Source organism: Betta splendens, chromosome 5 (genome assembly GCF_900634795.4).
Source record: "Betta splendens chromosome 5, fBetSpl5.4, whole genome shotgun sequence".
NCBI lineage: Eukaryota > Metazoa > Chordata > Actinopteri > Anabantiformes > Osphronemidae > Betta > Betta splendens.
The window spans coordinates 10,895,943-10,917,854 of NC_040885.2; the positions used below are offsets into that span (position 1 = coordinate 10,895,943).

Here is a 21,912-nt window from a genome sequence, read left to right on the forward strand (position 1 = left end):
TTGCTTATACATATTAATCTATCGGATGCTGCGTTTCATGTTGTCTCTGATGGATTGATGGTGATTAAATGACAGGAACAACAAACATTTTTTTTAAACCCGTGTAAAGGCACACAACACATTCGAGTGCTGATGTGACCCACTTTCTCTGCCTGAACACCTGCACAACACTAGTTTGTCCCAATAGCAGGAGTTGGTGTTGTGTGAAAATACAAAACACCCCTCAGATAAGTTGTACATAAATACAGCATCGTATTAATTATGTGCAAAGTATCAAATGTCTTTTATTTCTAAATAAAGTCTATATTGATGTGAAACAACTCATCCAGCTTCAACTTACAACCTGGAGGGACTGACATCAATGACTTTTACTTTATCTGTTCACATCACAGTCACAAATACTCACATGCATTTGTTTTTAACAACTATTACTGTGTATTGTAAATAAAACACTGTTTGTTCAACTGCTTGTTCCAGGAATAATGGTCCAGATACATGATACCACACGTCACTGCAGGCTGAGGCTTTTTTTAGGATGTGAGAGTGACCCAGACAGCAGCAAGCGGGGAGGGAGGGGGGAAAGGGACGGGGAGGGTGGAATATAAATGAGAATGGTGTGAAGGAAAAGTACTGGGCGGATGTGGTGGTGCAGATGCAGAAAGCACGAGCGCACGTGAGTGGAAGTGGGCGTGGGGGAGCAAAAAAAGGAAGCGAGACAATGTGAAGTTGGAGGCGGCTGAAGGTGAACAGGCGCAGAGGAGCAGAAAAGTGTGCGAGGGCGCTGACGTCAGACGCCGAGGACCACGAGAGGCAACGAAAACGGGTTTTAGGAAGGGAGGATGTCAGGGAGGGATGCTTTCATGGAGCGAGAAGGAAGCCTGAAAGCGCTGCGCTGCCAGAAATGTGAAGTTGACACAAGCTCAAAGCCCCAGTGTGTCTGAGAATCCCCAAAGGCGGCTGCACGCATGCTGACGTGCCTTGTTAGCCCACGGTGCACCTGCTGCTAAGTAAACAGAAATGTGAGCAGACCTCAGGAGCCTCAAAAGCTGCTGATGAGGGCGGGAAAGGAATTTAGAAAGTGGGGTTGGGAGCGTGTTAAATACAGGTATGAGGAGGGGGAGGAGGGGCGGGGCTGCAGCCCCACGGGCCTGAAGCCCGGCGGTGACAGGCTGCGACGCACGCAAGGCAAGGGTATCAATACGAGCAGGGTTCAGTCACTTCCATGTTACTAGTAACCAGGTTAGTAAACCGGCCTCATCAGAGACTTGTGTCAGAGAGCAATAAAAAGAAGCATGTGCTGTTGGACCACAGCTTCCTGGTCAAAAACAGCCAAGTGGGACAATGTTACCTCAAATAAGTGACTTCTCCCTGTATCACTGCAGACCTCCAACTGAGATCCAGTCACTGAAAAGGATGTTTAAAATGCATTTTTTATTTTTTTTGCCCCCAGTAAAGCAGTTTATGAATTGAGCAGACAGGATGATACAGAGTCTGTCATATGATCCGGAGGTTGCTGTAGCAACTGCTCCCAGTAGCCGGCTTGAAGACGATGCGTCAAAAGCGTCACAAACCAGGAGCAGGCGTAGAAATAGGACGCATAGATCAAACCCTGGACTCGTCCACTGTAAATAAAACATCCGTCCTAAATAAAACAGTTTAATTGAGGACATTGACTGTGTTTTTTTTTATTTTCATGATTTCATAATGTGGCAAGAAAGAAGCCAGTGAGGAATTTGATTAAGATCCAGAGGCAGACACCTGGGAACAAAGTAGAAAATCAATCTATCAGATTGAGATGAAAAATGGCCTCTAGATAACATCTTCCTCCGCTATTTTGGTGGCATTAAAGAATCCTCCAGCGGACGGTGCGTGATTTATGGTCCCCTGTGTGACTGTGTCTGCTGCAGTCACGTCACGCGCCAAATATCTCAACAGAGGAATGACCACCGCAGAGCAGGTCCAGAGATTTAGTTTGCTGTAATCTGTTATTAAGAGATTATTAGAGCTTCTGTGTCCAGATATTAAATTAAAGACTGGTTTCCTGTCTTAAAGGGGCCTGACTGACCTAATAAAAAGTCATGAGAAGGTAACAACACATCACCACCTGTGTCCTTCTCTCCTTTTCATTGTATTATTAATTTACAATGACAACGCTTTACGAAATGATCATGAATATTCTGAATGTATTTAATATTATTCATCTTTAAAAAGCTGGAAACGTGCTCCATTAGCTTCTCAGGTCTGGTTGCTACTGCTGGACTTCTTATGAAAACTTCAAATTGTGTTTTCATATTTAAGCTTATATCTAGTCTGTTATCAGAAATCAAAAAGCTGTTTCAAAGTGCCGTCTAATAACAAAACTTGTAACTTAGATGTAGTTTTAAGACAAGTGGCTTCAGCTGCTTTTTTGCATTTCTTAAATTCATGTTTGAGAAGAATCTGACAACAGCTTTTTATTAAAACCAGCTTCTGATTCTGAGTCTCATCTATATGCATGAACGCCAGCAGTGTTTCTGTGCACCTCCTTCTGAATGTCGTGCATTTTTTATCAATTGAGAAACGCGTGACGACCGCTACGTCAGACGAGCGCTTCCTCAGGTAGGAGTGGATAACCTTGACAAATCCGCCCCCGGCTCTGCCCCGCTTCTCTTTCCTCCCAGCATCCCGGAGATGCGCTGACAGACGGGGGTCTCGAACAACAAGTGAGTGTCAGGTGATGGTGCGTTACGGTGCATGATGAGCGGCACGCTGTGCGTCACGGTGCGCCCAGGACTCCCCACCCTGCATGCCAAGTGTAGGCAGAGCTGCGTGTGATGCTCTGTCCTCCAGCGTCCTGTCCTGCGCGCGCTCCGTCAGTAGCACGTCGACGCGCGAGCTGCCCGGCGGACGCTTTCATGACTCCACGGACGTTTTCCTACGGCGGCTCCAAGCGTGGATGCTGTTAATCTGACGGTGAGAAATCAGCTCTTTAAGTGCTTCAGTCGTGTGATTCTCTGTGTGTGTGTGTGTGTGGCGTGAGCTTTTATTTCCAGAGAAGTTCACAGGCAACTGAAAAGAGTTTTGAGTGCTGTTTCGCACCCTTTACGCACGACAACGGTGGTTTTAGTCAGTCGTGCACCGTTTAGTCGATGACAGAACAGTTCTCAGAGTACAGCAAATAATCGGACGTGACCTTGATTGCGTGTGCGCGCGTGTGTAGATGGACGAGCAGTTAAAGCACGGGCGACACAGCGAGCTCTCAGCATCAGCACCAGATGTGTCACCTGGTTCTCACAGTGAGGGCTCCGAGCTGCGTCCTGGAGCTTTTAAAAAGCCGGCTTTTAATGGTCCTCCCGCAGTAAACTAGGCGGTTACGAGAGACCTAAGCAAAGGTTTGGCTGTGGAAGTCGGACAGACGGTACAATCAGCGATCGATCCATGAACCACAGTGGCCATTGAAACCTGACGCCTGCTGCCTTGTCCTGCAGGTTTCTGTGTTACTGGAATGTTCACATACACTATGTTATTAACATTTTATTAGAGGATGAGCCATAATCTGGTCAAATGTGACCTTGTTGGTAAATTGCTAACACATGTGCAATGACAATAAAAAAAAGTAGTTAGTTAGGAGTCTCTCTAGTTCTCTAGGATCCATGAATGGTCCTGATAGATAGTGAATTTGCTTGAAAATCAAAGTTGTGATTAATCTGTGTTGAGTATGAACTGAGGGTTCTGCGTGGAGCACAGGCCCTTGTTGTGGTAAAAGAGTGCTCCGCTGTCAGACCCAGGATTGACTGAGGTCAGAGGAACCTGTGTCGGGTGTTTTTTCTGGGAGGATTATGTGTTGGGTGAGTTGATGTGTTTTCATTCCTCAGCGGTGGCTGGATGATGCAGCCACTGACTGATATTACGTGTCTTGTATACTGTAGTGTGGGATTGAATGACAAGACAGAAAAGCAGGGCTGGAGGCTTTACGGTTAATGCACGCGGGATTATGCAGACTTGTGAATGACCGTCGGTGGATTATTGCATTACGGGCTCATCTTGACATGCACAGAGGAGGAAATCTGTTGTGGGATGAAAAACTAACGAAGCAAAGCAAATGCACAGCGTGAGAGCTCTGGGGCCGGACCGCTGGCAGCGCTCGCATCCGTGGGCCTTTACGGCGGAAACCAAGGGACGGTCGTGTAGCGAGCCGGCGAAAGGCTGCGGTGACGTGCACCTCACCCACCGGCCACATCCCCCCCGTTGCCTCCCCTGAACGAGGGGTGAGGATGGACGCTGCTGCAAGGCTTCAGGGGATTAGGGGATTTACATGAAAAAAAAGCTTCACTGAAGTTAAGCTTCGCAAAACAGGGAAATTAAATAGAACAATTTGCAGGATTGGGAATTTTTCGGGACCAAAACATTGCGTAAGAGGCAAATCCCAGGATAGTTGGTATTGTCAGGAAGTGAAGAAGTCTGTGTGACCTGTGCTGATATTAAAAAGTGAACCCCCAGTGACGACTAATGGGCCGTCGTTGCTCCGTAGAGGCAGAACCCTATGTTAGGTCCTATCACGAGCCCAACCAAGCACTAAATGGAGGAATGACTGTGTCAGCGTTGATGTGATGTATTATTTAAGCACGGGGCCCAAAACAGAAGCTCACTGTACGCCAAGTCTTCCTCGTTAGCGGAGTTCAACCTCGAAAGACTTCTAGATTTCTACTTGTCCTTCCTGTTTTTCTGACGCAGGACTGAGGCCAAGAAGTGTCATCTATTCGCCATCGCCCACCCCTCCTCCTCCTCCACCCTGCGCCTGCATCGCTTCCTGTCTTCCTCCCAGTCTCTCTCTCTCTCTCTCGTGCGCTCGCTCGCCCACTTGCTCTTTACCCCCGCCCCCGTCCCCCCCCCCCCCTTACCCTCAGCCTCCCTCATGCCTAAGAACAGCAAGGTGACGCAGCGCGAGCAGAGCCATGAGCACGTCACGGAGTCGGTGGCCGACCTGCTCGCCCACGAGGAGCCGCTCGACTACAAGAGCAGCTCCCTGAATGTGGACGGGGCGGCCGGCAAGAAGGTCCCACAGCTGGAGGTGCCGGAGAGCGATGGGCGGCCGGCCTGGAACAGCAAGCTGCAGTACATCCTGGCCCAGGTGGGCTTCTCCGTGGGCCTGGGCAACGTGTGGCGCTTCCCCTACCTGTGCCAGAAAAACGGAGGAGGTGAGTGTGTTCACGGCTACTAGACCTGCTCACACTCCAGACGCAGCAGAAAGAAGTGCAGAAAGTTGTACGTCTCAGCAGAAGTTGGAGCTCGGAAAATAGAGAAAAGAAAATTGTATGAAAGGTTATTGCTGACTTGATTCCTTTATTACCCACAATGCAACTGAACAGCTGACAACTAACTGGAACGTGGTCTATTGAGTCTATACCCACATAATGATAGTAACCTAAGCAGCGAATTCACCGATGTTTTGACCTTGAGCTGCATCGTAAGCCGTGAGCCCATTCGTTGCGTAGCACCTCCATTCAAGTGTCCAGAGAACAGCTGTGACGTGCCCAAAGCAGCCAGTCTAAATATAGCTGCGCTATCGATTACTACTGTCGGCGGCGCGGGCTCGGCGGTCCCTCTGGTGAACGGAGAGGAGCTGGATGGGAGGCGAGCGGGGCCGCGGCCCGATGAGGCCTCACAGCCGGCATCTGATCAGCGGCACCCTCCGTCCGTGGGATCTGCAGCCCGTGGGCAGGATCTACCAACAGGAGGCTGCACGGGACTGGACCACGGGCCATTCATCACGGTGCGATCTGCCGTTGGGGGTCCGTGATGTTCGGGGCCTCCGCTGCGTCGGCTCCTCTCTCTTCTGCCCTTTGTCTTTCCTCTTTTAACTCCCTTCCTTATTTCGTTCCGCTGGCGCTCCCGCCGTCTATCAGTCTGTCACAGGCTCCGGTTTAAACGCCCTGCGATGTGAAAACTCCTCACTTCATTAAACTTCACAGGTTTCACATTTCTGACGGAGCCTGATGCCATTTCTCCTCTCTTCGCCCCATTAGTCCACCCACTGGGGAACCTAAACCTCCCCACCTCACATATTAATAGCTGCAAATGTTTTTCTGCCTTTCCAGTTTTTCTATTGCAGCTCATGATTCAGCCTAAGCATCCTGATAATTAACATTACAACTCTATCCAAATGTATGCCGTTCTCCATCAATCCTCAGTCATCTCACGTGTGCCTCTGTGTTCGTGCAGGTGCCTACCTGGTCCCGTACTTCATCCTCCTCCTCATCATTGGCATTCCGCTCTTCTTCCTGGAGCTGGCGGTGGGACAGAAGATCCGACGCGGGAGCATCGGGGTGTGGAACTACGTGTGCCCTCGTCTGGGTGGGATCGGGGTGTCCAGTCTGATGGTAAGGGCAACATGTGAAACGCTGAGCTGCTGCCAGAGCCTGCAGGTAAACAGAAGCACGTTCGCTGAACGCGCAGCAGCCTGTGAAGAAGACACAAATATGCATCTGACTGTGAGAAACATGGTTTGAGCAGAAACGAGCCCTGCTGCTTCCTCGGGCCCTGGCGCGTGTATGCAAGGTATTGATGTGTTCGAGAGGTAGCCTTTCTTTACAGATCCACAGCTGGTGCAGAAGCAGCTATAAATATCTCTGAGAAGATCACTGCTGAAAAGAGAGCACTTCAATTATTCATGCTTTCCTCAGCCGTATTTAGCTTGTGAATGTCCTGGCTGGCAAAGAGCAGCGTGAGCACACAAAGATGGAGGCCGCATTAGCATGAAGTTAACAGCAACGACATGCTGATCTTTCTCTCTCTCTCTCTTCTCTCTCTCTCTCTCTCTCTCTCTGTCTCCATCCCTCCATCCGTCCGTCTGTCTGTCAAGGTGTGTGGCTTCGTTGGCCTCTACTACAATGTGATCATTGGCTGGAGCATCTTCTACTTCTTCCAGTCTTTCCAGTATCCTCTGCCGTGGAGCGACTGCCCCATCAGAAAGAACGGCACACTGGCCAGTGAGTGACGTAGTCAGTGGCATTCAGTAGCACAGGGATGATGGTGTATTATACTGTATTACCGCTGGCAACCATCCAAGTGAAAGTCATAAACAGTGGCCACGAAATGAAATGATTAAAATCATTTTAGTTTCGTCTCACAGTAAACCTGCTTTGGCTCCAGGTCCCAATAAAAAAGACTAATTTGTGCCAAAGGTCAAATGTTATTATACTATAGGTAAATAGCAACATACTCATGATTGAAGGAATGTTTATATAATTAGAAATTCAGTTCTGTCGTAATTTAATTCTAGTTTAAACAACAACAACAACACAGGCAACAAACATCAGACAGTTTCCAGTGTAGGATTGAATCAAGGCCTGTGTAATAAAACCCTCTGGAGTTTTTCTGATTAGTGGCGATAATAACACAAAAAGGTTGAGCTAATGACGCATTGCGCAGGTTGTGTGTGTATCTGCATAGATATACCGTGCCATCCCATAATATGCCCAGCGTGGATATGTCATTGTTGAGATTACCTGAATCTCTGCCTCCATCTTTCCAATGCGCAGTCGTGGAGCCCGAGTGCGACAAGAGCTCGGCCACCACCTACTTCTGGTACCGTCAGACTCTGAACACGACCAGCACCATCGCAGAGAGCGGAGGCCTCAACGTCAAGATGACGCTGTCTCTGCTGGCGGCCTGGATCATCGTCTGCCTCGCCGTGATCAAGGGAATCGCCTCCTCCGGGAAGGTAGCGGTCAACGGGGAGGAGGATGAGGATGAGGAGGAGCGAAGGCTCTGACGGGTCCACTTCTCTCCTCTGACCCACAGGTGATGTACTTCAGCTCTCTCTTCCCCTACCTGGTGCTGTTCTGCTTCCTGGTCCGCGGTTTGATGCTGAAGGGCTCTGTGGACGGCATCGCTCACATGTTCACCCCCAAGGCGAGTCCGAACGCTGTCTCTCTCTCTCCCTCCCGCTCGCCCACTGGCCTCCTAACCCTTCCGTCCCCGTTGCCTCGCAGCTGGAGAAGATGCTGGAGCCGCAGGTGTGGAGGGAGGCGGCCACGCAGGTCTTCTTCGCCCTGGGCCTGGGCTTCGGCGGCGTCATCGCCTTCTCCAGCTACAACAAGATCGACAACAACTGCCACTTCGACGCGGTGCTGGTGTCCTTCATCAACTTCTTCACCTCCATCCTGGCCACGCTGGTGGTGTTCGCCGTGCTGGGCTTCAAGGCCAACATCATGAACGAGAAGTGTGTCGTGGAGTGAGTTCAGCACCGGCGCGACGACGCGAGGCGACAGCGAGAACGCTGATAGTCATAATAACTACAGGTTTGGTCTCTGCAGGAACGCCGAGAAGATCCTGGGATACCTCAACTCCAACGTGCTGAGTCATGATCTGATTCCCCCGCACGTCAACTTCTCCCATCTCACCACGGCCGACTACGCCGAGATGTACGGGGTCATCAAGACGGTCAAGGAGGGCGGCTTCGATCAGCTGGGCTTGGACCCCTGCGTCCTGGAAGACGAGCTCAACAAGGTGGGAAGGTGGTTCCGTCAGGGGTTCCGTGGGCCCGGACCCCGTCCAATCCGGTCCTCCGTCTGACCCGGCCCTCCGTCTGACCCGGCCCTCCGTCTGACCGGGCTCTCCATCTGACCCGGGCCTCCGTCTGACCCAGCCTCTCGTCTTGTCTCTGCAGGCCGTCCAGGGCACAGGTCTGGCCTTCATCGCCTTCACCGAGGCCATGACCCACTTCCCGGCCTCTCCTTTCTGGTCGGTGATGTTCTTCTTCATGCTCATCAACCTCGGCCTGGGCAGCATGATCGGCACCATGACCGGCATCACCACGCCCATCCTGGACGCCTACAAGGTCCAGAAGGAGATTCTGACGGGTAAACGCCTCTAATGGCCTCTTACTCAGCACTTATGGGAAACCCATTTGGAGGGATCAGATGGCAGTGACGGGAAACAAGCGCCAGGTTCTGGATCTTCTCATCCTCTCCTCCTCAGTTTGCTGCTGCGTCGTGGCCTTCCTGTGCGGCCTGCTCTTCGTCCAGCGCTCAGGGAACTACTTCGTCACCATGTTCGACGACTACTCCGCCGGGCTGCCGCTCACCGTCGTGGTCATCCTGGAAAACGTGTCGGTGGCCTGGATCTACGGCACCAAGAGGTGAGGCGGCCCGCGGGCGCCCGCTCCCCCGTGTGTCTCCACTTTAACCCTTTGCCTTCTGCTTCTCCCTCAGCTTCATGCGGGACCTGGAGGACATGCTGGGCTTCCGGCCGTACGTCATCTACTTCTACCTGTGGAAGTACGTCTCCCCGATCTGCCTCATCGTCCTCATCTCAGCCTCCATCATAGAGATGTCGGTCAGCCCGCCAGGCTACAACGCCTGGGTCCAGGAGCTGGTCAGTCGCCTTCTCTGTTGTTGTACATGTGGGCTGCTTCGCCTTCACTTCCTGTTTGGTTCTGTAACGCCGGCCCATTGGCCCTGTGTGCAGGCTCAGGAGCGCTTCCAGAGCTACCCTCCCTGGGCGCTGGCCATGTGCTTCGCTCTCATCGTGGTGGCCATGCTCCCTCTCCCCATCGTCTTCGTGGCCCGTCACTTCAACCTGGTGTCCGACGGCTCCAACAAGCTGTCGGTGTCCTACCGCAAAACCATAATGAAGGACATCTCCAGCCTGGAGGAGCAGGACGAGGCCCGCTTCATCCTCAGCGCCCGGCCCGGCGAGGCCCCGTCGGCGCCGGCGCGCAGGGCCTACCTCGCCCCCGGGGGCAGCAAAGCCCTGGACCCCAACTCGCTGTCTCCCAACAGCTGCTACGGTACCAGCTACCAAAACGCTGCCATCAGCCCCACCACCCCGACCCCGCTGACCTCGCCCGCCACGCCCGAGTCCGACTCATGACCTGTTCACCTCACGCTCCAGCCGTCCCGTAGCACAGCTCACCTTCCAACGTAACGTCTCCACTGGGGGTCGCTGCAACGCCTCCACCACTGCCCTCCCAACGCCACCAACCAACCCGCCATCCACCTAATGTATCTTCACCACCAATCACCCGAGGAGGCGCCCTACGTGTTTCCACTACCTGGAAATAATCAGGAGAGCAGGGTTTCATTTCAGCACCCGACGGACAGTCAGAGGCTGCACATCAGCGTCTGTTCTGTGTTTTAGTCACAGGGTGAAGACGCTCTGATCTGCTTTTCTTTGCCTTAGAATAAAGATCCTCAGCACAGAGTCCTCCAGGGCGTGAAGCACAGGGGGTCTGAAGGAATGAACGGTGCAGTGCCACAGAAAGCCAGCGAGAATGTGAGCGCAACCTTTAAAGTCAGAGTCATGCAGTCACACATTTAGCTGCAGATGTTACGCAGCTCAGACTCTGAACTACTCCACTACTCTTTGTGTTTGCAGCCACGATCACAGTCCCGTGTGTGTAGCCAGTGTTGTAAAGTAAGATGATATAGACTTATAGGATCGTGTTTTGTCGCACTGTCCAGCACACACACACACACACACACACACACACACACACACACACACACACACACACACACACACACACACACACACACACACACACACACCAGTTCAGTTCCACCACCAAAGAGTAGATAACACCTGAATTTAACACACGGGTTGTGATGAAAATGGCCGGCGCACACTCACAGGAAGCACAGCTCGTTCACAGTAAACAATCAGAGACCTCCTGGAAAGTAACAGTGATCACAAAAGTACAAACACTGTGCACAAACCGGTACCAACGTATCCATGATCTATTCTTCTTTAAGCACACGTACCATTAAAACAATCACAGCTCTCTGATCTGTGCTGCACAACGAGCAGAGCAGCATTTATTCATGCTGCAGCACAAGTCGAAATGCACAAACTGTGTTCACCGTCTGAAACAGAAACATCAGCACTGGACCAAAACATATATGAAACACAACGCTGAATCCATTAGACTCACTGACAGGATGAACTTTACGCCTTAGACTCATTAGACAAAGAAATAAAGGCTCAAGGGCACACAACCCTCAATGCTTCTGCCCATCCGTGAGATAATGAACGTGCTGAAGCAGAGAGGAACGTCTGCTGGTCAAACTGGAGCTGAACCAGCAGAAAATGAGGACGGTGTCATCAACCTGATCACATTTAAGTTAGAGGATACCTCCAATTATTTTTCTATCACACTAGTCAAAGCCATAGCGTTAAGGTAGAGGTGGTTATATTATATTTATATTCCTGTACGTTTCTGTGCAGTGTGGTGAATAACTAAGCGTACGTATCCTGTGTGTTTTCATCCCGTGTGCGTTTTTTTTGGGAAACATACCTGTGTTGTAGTTTGTGTAACCCTGCTGTCGCGCCGCCGTCTGAGCGTCTCACTGTCGCAGCTCGTTTTTAGCCACACTAGATGTGTGCTCGTATAGTAGCTTAGCCAACGTACAAAGGAGCCTGTCCTATACACAGCATATTAAATCCTAGCACTAGTAGCCTATGCTTGATTTAATTTACCCTAAATATAAGTGTTCTGTGCATTTTTTCAACTAAGTGACTGTCATCTGACTGGGAATCAGACAACAAGGCAATTGTGTAAAATTATTTATTTATTTATTAAGGGGAATTCTAAGCTGCATGATGTTGAGCACAGATGGAGAATGTAAAGGTGAGTCAGGTCCTTGATGTGACCTTCGACCTGGTGAAACCCCCAGGCTAAGCTTTATATCTAAGAAAAGTGAGGCCTCTGTTTTTCCGGGACCTAGTGTGGCTTCAAACCTCACGTCTTGTTTTGGTTCTTGTGTCGTTGACGTCTCTGTGAGCAGCTGGGCCTGTTCAGTTTTCTGTGAGCCTGTAAATAATGTTATTCTGAAGATAGATTTTATTCCCGTGAAGTATATCTACAACTGTCTTAGCAGTAAATGTAACAAAGTAATAACAAACTATGTGATGAAGCACTTTTCACAAGGGTTGTAAAAATATTAGCTTTCGTTGGATTGTAAAGACGCAGAAGCAATATCATGTTATTTTAAGTGACTGAAAAACCTCGACAGCAGTGATTAGGAATCATACTGTATAATTAAAGGGACATCATGACTCTTCCTTACAAGTGCTAGTGTGCGTGTGTGCGCGTGTGTGTGCGTGTGTGTGTGTGCAGGGCCTTACTGAGCACATGTTTCAAGCACTGTCTGTACAGGAGACGTATTTAGAGATGTCCTGTTGCAGTCTTATTCTGATTGTACAATACTGAAGGTTACTGTACAAAATGTGAACATCACCTGTAATAATATTAATAAAGCGTAGACAAAGCCGTCGTCGTGTTTCTTTATCTTATTGGGTCACTTGACTTTATTAAAACACATTTTAATTCCTGTTCAATTTGGCAAATTCAAGTATTTCACTTAAAACCAAAAATAGATTCAGATGTAATTTCTGTGCAAAAGTTTTACTTCAGTATGAAAGTCACTCAGTTTTAAAAGGTTATAGCAGAAAACAAACAGTACATGAAAATATATTTTAAAAAACCTTCATCAAAAAACCTGTTAAGAACAAACTGTACAAAAGATCCTGGAGCTTGTTTCTCTATCGTTCATTTTTATCGTTAATCAACCTGTTTTAAATGGTACATTTATTATTTATTATTTTAAAAAGTGCAAATAAAGAACTAGTAAACTGCAGTGTGATAAGACCTAGAATAAATATTTCATATTGTTAATGCAAAACGACGTAAAACCCGTATTTATAAGTTGTTCCTACTCCCCCTGCTTCAAATCACAGATCCTGATGCAGCATTTCTCCTCGAGCCAGAAGCCTGGATACAGCGGCTCTTTGAATTGGTATTTATCCTTGTACAGATATATCATCTCAAACACATCTGACACCTCATAGAACGCCAGCGTCCCCTCTTTGAAGCTCAGATAGACCCCAATCCTGCGATGATGGGGGGCTCTTATGAGCTCGACGCCGTCAGTATTGTGATTCACAGAATAAATTGTGGACCGATCCAGACTCCAGGAATTAGCATTGCCCCCAAAAGCAGAGGATAGGGTTAAGGATTTCCTGTCTATTCCTTTGTAAGCGAGGGCGATCTCCACCTTTCCACCTACAACCTCGACCTCGTAGTAGCATCGCTCGGCCCACAGCCCCTCCCTGCACAGCACCTGTCGGCGCTTCAGAAACCTCTCCGAGCTGCGAACGCTTGGCGCCTTGTCTGTCTGAGGGCTCAGCTTCACCTTTTTGTCTCCTGCAGAGACCACCAGGTCTTTGTGAGCAGTGAATGGGTCCAGAGTGAGCTCACGTGCGTCTGGGGGAGAAAGGGGGGGGCGATCAAAGAGGGCAGCCGTGGCTGAAAGGCTGATGCATGTGTGCATTAGGTCAACTCACATTGCAGGAACTGGGACCTGGTCGTCGGCTCCACATCCGCTCCATTCTGAACTCTCGCAACTCCAGAGAAGCCTGCCATCAAATAGACACCAGAAATGTGTTGCACACAGTTTATTGCACACTGACTGTTATTTATAAACTGCAGAGATGCTTTAATCAGCAGTTAAAAAACACAAACCAGAGGACTGTGAGCTGTTTGCTTGTCTCCCTTTCTGTGCATCTTCCTCCTCTGATCCCTGTTGCTCTCCACCATCAGCTGTAATGAATAAAGGCTCAGATGTTCTTTCAAGAGGCCACATGTGCCATATAGACAGTAAGACGCCTACCGGTTTGAAGGAGCGAGGTAAATTCTTTGTCACAGAGTTCCTCCACTTGCCTCCCGATTTGCTCAATGACAGTCTTTGTGGTTTTCAACGGGAGCAGAGGGTCCTCAAACGCCTCGCTGTGACAGAGGGGAGCGAGGTGCGAGGGCCATTCCTGCAAGGAGAGACGTGCCTTCTGAAGGTCAGTACAGCTTCTTTTCTCAGGAGGCCTCCATCAGACAGTAAATAAACTCCCTGTCGTGAAATGAAACCCATGGATAATAGAACAGCTGCTTCCCGAGCACGTAGCACTGTTTACTGACTCACCTGCAGGAAACCGACGTCACACTCAGTCTGTGCCAGCTCAGCGTCCCTGCTCTTCGCTTGCTGCAGCCGCTCCTGCAGAGTATGCAGCCTGGACTGAAGCTTGGCCGTCGCCTTCTGCTCCTGAGCCGCAATCAGCCCCTTCGCCGACAGGTAGTGTCTCTGCAGAGAGTCGACGACGCCGGAAACGACGATTTCACAGCGGTCCTCAGCTCTTCTCGCCTCCTCCTGTTTCACGCACAGGTTAATGACATCGATGAAGCCGCCAAACAGGAGAAACCAGTTCGATCATGTGACCTGCTCACCTTGACCTCACTGAGCATTGTTTTTATGCTTTCACATTCCTTTTCCTGTTGCTGGAGAATCTGCTTAGATTTCATCTGCATGTTCTTCAGCTGCTCCTTTAATGTGGGTTGAACAGAGAGACACAGCGTCTGTCATCACTGCACGCGCCCTGAGGCGTTACACAACATCCTGTCTGCACCATTTGAAATGAATGCTCACAGTTTGGCGGGATTTTTCTGGCTCCTGTTAAATTTTGTTTTCAGAATGCTTAACACACATCTACACAGACGTTATGTAAAAACAAAGGTTGATCCCAAACTCACCCTCTCCCACATTTAACAAATCTTAAATTTTAAGAGTGAAAACCTGTAGCATTCAGTTTTACATACCTGTTTTTTTCGTTTTTTCGACGCTCCAGCGTCCTGCTGCGTCCTCCGTTTGCTGCCACTGCCGCTTGTTTCTGCGTCGCTCACCATCTCAGCCAGAGTCAAGTTTATGATCAGCTCAGGTCTGCTGGGAAAGATACAGCCACATTCAGGGCACCCGATGCTGTTATCACGGTCCCAGCGGTCCTGGATGCTGTTGTCACGGTCCCAGCGGTCCTGGATGCAGTACAGACAGAAGTTGTGTCCACAGGGCACAGTCACGGGATTCCTGAGAAACTGGCTGCACAGTGGACAGCAGAGGCGCTGGACCCTCACAGGGACACAAGACTCTGCCATGTCTGAGAAGGGATGAGCGGCGCAACATGAGTTTTACTTTCATTTCCTGAAATGGGTGTGACTTTTATGAAGGTGGGGCAGAGTGACATGACTTACAAAATCCTACGCAAATTTAACTTGTGACACAGTCGTAGCCTTAATAAAAGCCAAAGTCGGATGAGTTGAAAAGAACAAATCAGAAAAGAAAAACAATTAAGTCGCAATGACAGTGTCATTTTATTACAGTATTTATGTGGAGGTAAAACAAAGACAAATCCATGATAAATAAGTTTCACAATGTACATGTATTCTTATTTTCTTAACCTTTATGAGACAAAAACAACCTAAATCAAAAAGTAGAAAAAGTTAAAAGAAAACCGCTGTAACTGGCAATTTTTCCACTTGGACGTGATCAGCGCCCCTCACCTCAGACTCCCATCACTCCTCCAGTTTTCCTTTCTAACGTCTTAGTGATGTGAACACGTACAACTCATTTTCACACAGGTAAATCAGGATACGTTATGTAAAAATTCAAGTCTGTCTGTTCCTGTCTGATTGTTCCCAGAGTATAGGTGTGTAGGCCGCACGGACGTCAACAATTTACATTTGAATCATATGCAAAGAGGAGTGAGAGTCAGATAATGCCATTGCATTCATTTCATTTGCCCACAAAAGCAGGACATGAACTCAGGAAATGTTGTCTTACTGGTGTGTAACCGGTCTTGTACTAAACTATTTTTTGATATCAAGACATGAACATACTGTAATGTAGTGCTTCTGGTCCAAAGCTCCGAAACCTCCTGTAGCAGGTGTAAATGATCTGCACAGAAATGATAATTATGAGAAATTTTATCTGTAGTTTTTCATTTAAAAAAAAATTACAATTATGCTAAAGGTCATAAAGGCAAAGGTCCATCAGATAAAGCATTAGGTTTGACCCTCAATGACTAAAGGTTTTACACCTGGGTGAGTCTTTAGGGTGAAATGCCTCCGGCATCTTCAGTCTCTGCACAACGTGTAATATACAGTAGTGCTGTCATCAAAGTTCGATGCGAGCACTGTTGGTGTTTTATTTTGATCCTGATGAGAGTTTTGTTTCAAAGTGAAAAACCCAAAGACGCTGATTTTTACTGTAGCAGTTCCTCCCAGGAAATAGGTTTGGCGAAGACCTCCCGCTCCAGCCAAAGGTCGTAGTTCATTTGGAAGTCCTCGGGCAGATCAACCCGCTGGCCCAGAACGCTTTGCAGACAGTTGTCCACAGGCAGGAATTCCGGGTTACTGTGACTTTTGTCGTAGCGGCGGCTGTTAAAGCGCTCGATGTTGGCCCTCAGCGCACACTCCTCAGCCTGGAAGTCCCAGGGACGAGCGTCCAGATCTGAGGCAAAACAGGAAATAATATACATAGCACTGGTTAAAAATAAACAAATAAAAATATTTTAATGTGTGTCATTATCCGAACAATATTTCATTAGTTTACAAAAAGTTTTAAAATCCATAATTTTGGTGGACAATAGTAACCTCACCATTTCCATAGGCCCAGTCATCGTTTAGGCGATGTCGGACCTTCTGGTAAATGGCAGACATGGTCTTCATATTGCTCTTCCTCCACTGACGTCCAAGGTATTTTGTCTGCACTTTGAGCAGCTTGAGGACGTACAGCTGCATCATGGCCTGCTTGACTTTCAGCGCCCTCTTCAGGATAGGAGCCGACTTAAACACCACCAACATCTGGGGGAGGGTTAAGTATTTTTAGGTCTCTCTGAGGCACAGGCTGTAGCCAAGTGTGTTTCACCACACACTCACCATTGTTCTGGAGTGCTTCCACTTGGTCAGCTTGTTGAGGATCCTCAGCAAGTTAATACAGGAAAACAGATTCCTCCAGCAAAACTGGTTGTTGTCTCCCGCTTCCTGTAACCGAGAAAATACGTGTCTAAAATTTAAGCGATAAAGTGTCAATTTAAAAAAAAACAAGCATCAGAAAACTTACCAAACTCTCTGCAGTTAGTTCAGGGAGCTCATGCACCACACAGTACGGGAAGTCAAGCACAGAAATGCTATCGGTGAAAAAGCCAAGAGTTAAATAAAGTAGTTATTTATTGTAAACGGGAGCCACGTTGTTTGCTGTAAAGGTACCTGTTCTTGGCGGTGATGTAAGACATGATGTTCTGGTTGAAGAACTTCAGAATCAGGGGGATGCAGTTAGCAAAGACCAGGTGCTGAGCCATGTATTCAAACTATAAAACACATTCAGGTTGAAAAGTAAAAACCAAGGGAGATGAAGGCCCTTAAAATACTGACACAGGTAAATGTAAGTCTCTTATTCTACACTAGGTTAGCGCAGTCCGTACCTGGTAGATGTGGTTGAGTTTAAAATGTTTCAGAAGAAGCAGCAGGATGGCGGAGATCGCCTTCACGATGATCTCTTTGTGCCGGTTCACATCAACTCCAAGTTTCATGCTTTGTAACACTGTGGTCCTGCAGAGTTAAACAACAATGAGTAACTCTTCAGGTTCCTAAGGAAGCTTCAAAACTGGCCTTATTAAGGGAAAGGATGATTATAACAGATGTTATATGGCTTTATTTGTACTGTTACAGGTAGACACAGACGATGTATTAGAATAACTGCAGCAGTTAAGGTCCAACACTTTCCAGAAACATGATCCATTAATCTGCTCTTACTGTAAAGCTCATGTCACATCCTGATGTAACCATAATACTGTTACTAAACTTTATTTGCTTATTCGGGAAACACAAAGTTACACTGAAGGACAAAGCCTTTTAGAGACACTTAATCACTTACGGCATTTCTTCTGGCAGCACGTCTGCCAGGATGTTGATGGAGTCTGTTTTGGCTTTGGAGGTGGGAGCTGCAGCCAGGAGAATCTTCAGCAAAGCAATCTGGTGTAAAAAGGGACAAACCATGGATTAATAATGTGAAACCCGTATAGAAAGTAATGACTTTAGTTGGTGATGAGAATAAGAAAAAGGTTTTAGGTACTGTAGAGATGCCAGATAGTTTTGAAACTGGGCACAGAACACAGAGTTTAATAACATATAATGTGTCAGCCTTGACTTGCCAGAAAAAAAAATCTGTTTATCTAAAAGATATTGCCTCCTGACAACACTGACCATGTACTGAGGCAAACTGGGAAGAATCCCCTGATAGAGCAGCTCAGTGGCGCACATCTCTACCTCCTCTTCTCCCTGGAGATGAGCAGAAAACACCAAAAAATTATTTAACCCCAACATAAAAAAAAATACTTTCATTTCACACATTTCATTTCCACTTACACCAGACAGAGGAGTTTTCTGAAACTCTTCCTCCTTGGATATTTGTGTCTCAGCTATGGAGACGTATTTGTGCTGAAAAAGAAAAAATGACAGAAAAGTTCAAAATGATTTTGTAAATTACGCAGAATTTTTAAGACGTTATAAAAGAAACTAAATTATAAAAGTACTGTGAAAATTGTTGTAATACCTGCTTTAAAGTCTTAATGCTCTCGTGAATCGGCCTGGGCAAACCAACAACTGTATCTGTATCACTGTAAGGCATGAACAAACAACAAGGTTTATCCCACTATCCAAACAGAAAATACATTAAATTAGTTTTCATTTAAATGCACTAACAGCAACATCAGTTAAGAAACATTTAGTTCTAGCCAGCAAAAAGCCAATTTACCTCCCAAGTGTGTAGCCAATAAATTTACTTCTACTTGATTCCAGGAAGTTTTCAATGTCCTTTTCCCTGTTGCAGCAGAAACAATAAAGTTATCAACAAATCCAAGCCAGAAAAATACTAAACATTAAACAAACAAAAATTTACAAAATTATCTCTCCAACTTCTCATTATATGTAGATCACAAAGCACATAATCATTCACTTAATTCAGAATTCATTACATGCTCCAGTGTTATTGTTCTGTGACAGTACCTGACTTTAGGAGCCCACGGAAGCCCTTTGGGGAAGGAGACCCTCTCTGATGGGGGGTGAGGGATAGGGGGAGGCATCACTTCATCCCTCTCTAGAGGGAAAGTCTCAGCCTCTATAGAGTTGTCATTGTCATCATTGTCATCCTCATCATCACGGGAGTCGTCAGCTTTGTACGGGTCCTTCTCATTGAATGCATCCAAGTTGTCTTGTTTAATCAAAGCCTGTGAAAAACACAAAGACATGTGTAAGTCACACTTGCAGGGACTAATTATTTACTGTTGAATCAAAAAAAGAGGACCATGGATGAAGAAAAGTCAATGGACTCAATGTGCTAAAATAGAGACACTTAAAGTCATGTGCACTAGTAGGCTATTTAAAGCTCCTTCACATCAGCCTTATTGACATTGAATCACTCCACCAAAACAGATCCAGTAAGATGTGAATGATGTACACTACCTTGTGTTCACGGCGTGCCCGTTTTTGTTGCTGCTCTATTAGGTCAGATGCTGATGCAGGAGGAGAAGCTGCCCTCATACTGCGAATGACTCGTATGCTGTCCTCTGGGAGAGGAGGGAGACCCAGTTCCTCACGCTTACGAACCTTTATGCTGAGGAGCTGCTCAAACCCACCTAGTGTAAACTAAAAAAGGATATGAGACCTACATTTCTTTGAACCCAATTAAAAGTGGACATGAGCTTTACATGGAAAATGTTTCCATTTCTCACCAGTATACTCTTCCACAACAGTAATAACACCTTCTTCATTGGGAAGTGTGGGGCATGTCCACTGCAGAACTTGGTAACCATTCCAAAGAGCATGACAGATACAGGCTCATTATTATAAAGAGGAGAACCTGGATAAGAAAATGATATGGAAATAGTTTAAGTGGACATTTTGGTTTATAGTCATAAAGTGACTGAAGTGTTTGAGAAATAAAATTTACCCAGCTCTGCCCTGAATGTTTCCCTAATGAGTTTCCATTCAGGTCTGTCAGCTGGGTCATCCTGTTGGATCGTCTCTACCATCAGGTACATTATGTTAAGCAGAACTCTGAGATCTGTACTGTCTGCGAGGGAAATGGCTGGTTTTCTCACAGCACTGCTACAGGCAGCACTGTTACTGGAAGAATGAACAACGGATCCAAAAATTTTATATTATCCACACTAACATATCAAGACAAGAGAAATATATAAATGTGTGAAACCCAACCAAAATCATGTCTTTATTACTACTATTAAGCTACTCAGTGTTCAGTGCTAAATGTCACACATGTAGCAAATTAAATGTCAACTGATGATTTCCATAATAAGGCCTAATAGAATTCCCAATGTAGGTGCACTCATGCACGGCTAGAAAATGGATGCAGAGCCATACTCAATCTCCATGTTAAGCAGTTCCACTAGGGCAGAGAAGGTCCCCACATCCAACAAGAGAAAGATGTTGTATCGCATCCAGTGCTGCACCTCAGCCTCAGAGCTGCATTCTGCAAAGGTTCCTAAAGAGAAAGTGATCGATGACATTTCTTGCAAGATGTTCCTGTCTTTTAATCTATTTCAGGGTTAAACCAGTTTAGCACATGAACTCACCCTGAGCCATGTAAAGAATGGCTCTGGCTACCTTCAGCCTCTTCTCCCGAGCAATAACCTCAAGACTGTCGAGCAAGCGCATGGCATGCGCTCTGTGCTGGGCTGCATCAAGCTCTGTCCACCTCTTATCAGACACTTGAACAAAGCAGAGGACGTAATAAACTAGATTACTTATATTCTTTAAATGTAATAAACAATTAAATTCATCAGATCTGACTTAGTGAGTGAACTGTAGCCACTGAACATACCATGAGTTCTGAATTCCTCTTCAAAGCACTTCCTATTAAGAGCAAACTCTGGCCCTTCAGTGTAACTGTAGAGCTCTGGAAGAATCATACATAATAATATAAACACATTTTGACAAATTGCAGAAAACTGTAATGTCCATGAGGACAATATACAAAACAATCTACACACCTGACAGCTCTGCAGCCCACTTATCTGTATCAGCATATTCAAACTCAAGGTCTGGAGATTCAGACAAGCCCTGCAAAACATGGTAAGACATAATCATCAAACTAGTCATTATGTTCTTCTTATTATGTAAATATGTCTTTTTCCGATCTTCAGTTGATAGGAATTTCAGCATATAGTTCAGTACGCAACAAATAATCTAAGTCTTAAGTCAGTATAGGACACAATCATATGAATAGTCTAATCTTATTTAGGGAGTTACTGCATGATAATTAATGAATTTTCTACCTTTATACATAGGCTTAGATGAGGAACTCAAATAGTTGGCATCATCATGTGCCAATACGTCAGAAAAAGCGTGTAAAAGACCTTTCAACAGGTTCCTGACAGACAGCTGAGTCTGGCCTGTGACTAGCTAACATCAGCTACATTGGAAGCCGTATCATTTATAGGTTAACACTGTGCTTCAAATAAAACATGGCACAACGTATAACTCCACATGTATTAAAATAACAACCCCACGACTACAGTTACAGTTGTTATTCTGCAAGTCTTGATAAAAATGATAGTTGAGCTGTATTAGCTTGACAAAGCTAATACAGCTAACGCTATATGTTGCAAGAGCAGCATGAAGGGGTCGTTCGTTAAGCATTCGCCCAATTCTCACTCTTAAAAAGTCCCAGACTTTGGTCTACATACCTCCGAATCCTTCCGCAGATTACGGGTAAAGTCGCCCCTGCTTTTGTTCGGTAGCATAGCTTTCTGTTTATTGTTTACAGGCAGCCCACTACCGTTTCCACCGACGTCCATCATTTTTGGGCGCAGTGTCCTCTCGCGAGATCTCACACCACCTACGGGAATTCAGACGCGCAATCTGTCAATGTGTGACATACACGTTCATCTTGTAAATGCTGAAATACTGCCGTCTGAAATGAGTGGAAACACTTATTTTCAAGTTAAAAACACAATCTTGTGTTTTTACAAACTGCATCTATTTTTTATTTTGGGGTATATTTACTCCTATTATCACTTTCCTATTACATT

General features: G+C 46.7%; 3 protein-coding genes across 4 annotated transcripts; 1 reads left to right on the top strand and 2 right to left on the bottom strand.

Moving 5' to 3' along the window:
• The first annotated feature begins 2,582 nt into the window (after positions 1-2,582).
• On the top strand, positions 2,583-12,256 carry LOC114855561 (sodium-dependent neutral amino acid transporter SLC6A17-like). Its single transcript, XM_029150812.3, has 12 exons — positions 2,583-2,952; positions 4,714-5,177; positions 6,202-6,359; positions 6,842-6,968; positions 7,521-7,702; positions 7,783-7,893; positions 7,974-8,215; positions 8,298-8,490; positions 8,651-8,843; positions 8,962-9,121; positions 9,195-9,357; positions 9,451-12,256. The coding sequence occupies exons 2-12, from the start codon at positions 4,895-4,897 to the stop codon at positions 9,853-9,855; spliced, it is 2,217 nt and encodes a 738-aa protein (XP_029006645.1). The 5' UTR covers positions 2,583-2,952; positions 4,714-4,894; the 3' UTR covers positions 9,856-12,256.
• A 2-nt stretch (positions 12,257-12,258) lies between these two features.
• On the bottom strand, positions 12,259-15,002 carry LOC114855562 (tripartite motif-containing protein 16-like). 2 transcript variants are annotated; one of them, XM_029150813.3, is made up of 7 exons: positions 14,627-15,002; positions 14,258-14,353; positions 13,956-14,180; positions 13,653-13,821; positions 13,505-13,582; positions 13,327-13,398; positions 12,259-13,246 (listed from the first exon to the last, which is right to left on the bottom strand). In XM_029150813.3, the coding sequence occupies exons 1-7, from the start codon at positions 14,957-14,959 to the stop codon at positions 12,696-12,698; spliced, it is 1,524 nt and encodes a 507-aa protein (XP_029006646.1). In that variant the 5' UTR covers positions 14,960-15,002; the 3' UTR covers positions 12,259-12,695. The 2 variants fall into 2 exon arrangements, with proteins under 2 accessions (XP_029006646.1, XP_029006649.1); XM_029150816.3 differs by having other exon boundaries at positions 13,653-13,803; positions 14,627-15,001.
• Positions 15,003-15,156: 154 nt separating this feature from the next.
• Positions 15,157-21,727, bottom strand: strip1 (striatin interacting protein 1). Its single transcript, XM_029150811.3, has 20 exons — positions 21,568-21,727; positions 20,872-20,941; positions 20,703-20,777; positions 20,455-20,589; positions 20,243-20,363; positions 19,812-19,987; positions 19,594-19,721; positions 19,325-19,507; positions 18,869-19,089; positions 18,618-18,683; positions 18,417-18,480; positions 18,230-18,301; positions 18,068-18,142; positions 17,739-17,836; positions 17,287-17,413; positions 17,072-17,172; positions 16,926-16,992; positions 16,742-16,846; positions 16,462-16,666; positions 15,157-16,313 (listed from the first exon to the last, which is right to left on the bottom strand). The coding sequence occupies exons 1-20, from the start codon at positions 21,679-21,681 to the stop codon at positions 16,066-16,068; spliced, it is 2,451 nt and encodes an 816-aa protein (XP_029006644.1). The 5' UTR covers positions 21,682-21,727; the 3' UTR covers positions 15,157-16,065.
• Between the last annotated feature and the right edge of the window lie 185 nt (positions 21,728-21,912).

Bases quoted from the DNA above. Each gene is read 5' to 3' on its own strand.
- LOC114855561 (XM_029150812.3), top strand. From the start codon at position 4,895: ATGCCTAAGAACAGCAAGGTGACGCAGCGCGAGCAGAGCCATGAGCAC. The intron at 5,178-6,201 runs GTGAGTGTGTTC...GTGTTCGTGCAG, and splicing joins GTGCCAGAAAAACGGAGGAG to GTGCCTACCTGGTCCCGTAC. The intron at 9,358-9,450 runs GTCAGTCGCCTT...CCCTGTGTGCAG, and splicing joins ACGCCTGGGTCCAGGAGCTG to GCTCAGGAGCGCTTCCAGAG.
- LOC114855562 (XM_029150813.3), bottom strand. From the start codon at position 14,959: ATGGCAGAGTCTTGTGTCCCTGTGAGGGTCCAGCGCCTCTGCTGTCCA. The intron at 13,583-13,652 runs GTAGGCGTCTTA...TATTCATTACAG, and splicing joins TACCTCGCTCCTTCAAACCG to CTGATGGTGGAGAGCAACAG. The intron at 13,247-13,326 runs GTGAGTTGACCT...TTTCTCCCCCAG, and splicing joins CAGGTCCCAGTTCCTGCAAT to ACGCACGTGAGCTCACTCTG.
- strip1 (XM_029150811.3), bottom strand. From the start codon at position 21,681: ATGATGGACGTCGGTGGAAACGGTAGTGGGCTGCCTGTAAACAATAAA. The intron at 19,722-19,811 runs GTAAATTTTATT...TTTCTTATCCAG, and splicing joins AACATTCAGGGCAGAGCTGG to GTTCTCCTCTTTATAATAAT. The intron at 19,508-19,593 runs GTGAGAAATGGA...ATCCTTTTTTAG, and splicing joins TGTTGTGGAAGAGTATACTG to TTTACACTAGGTGGGTTTGA.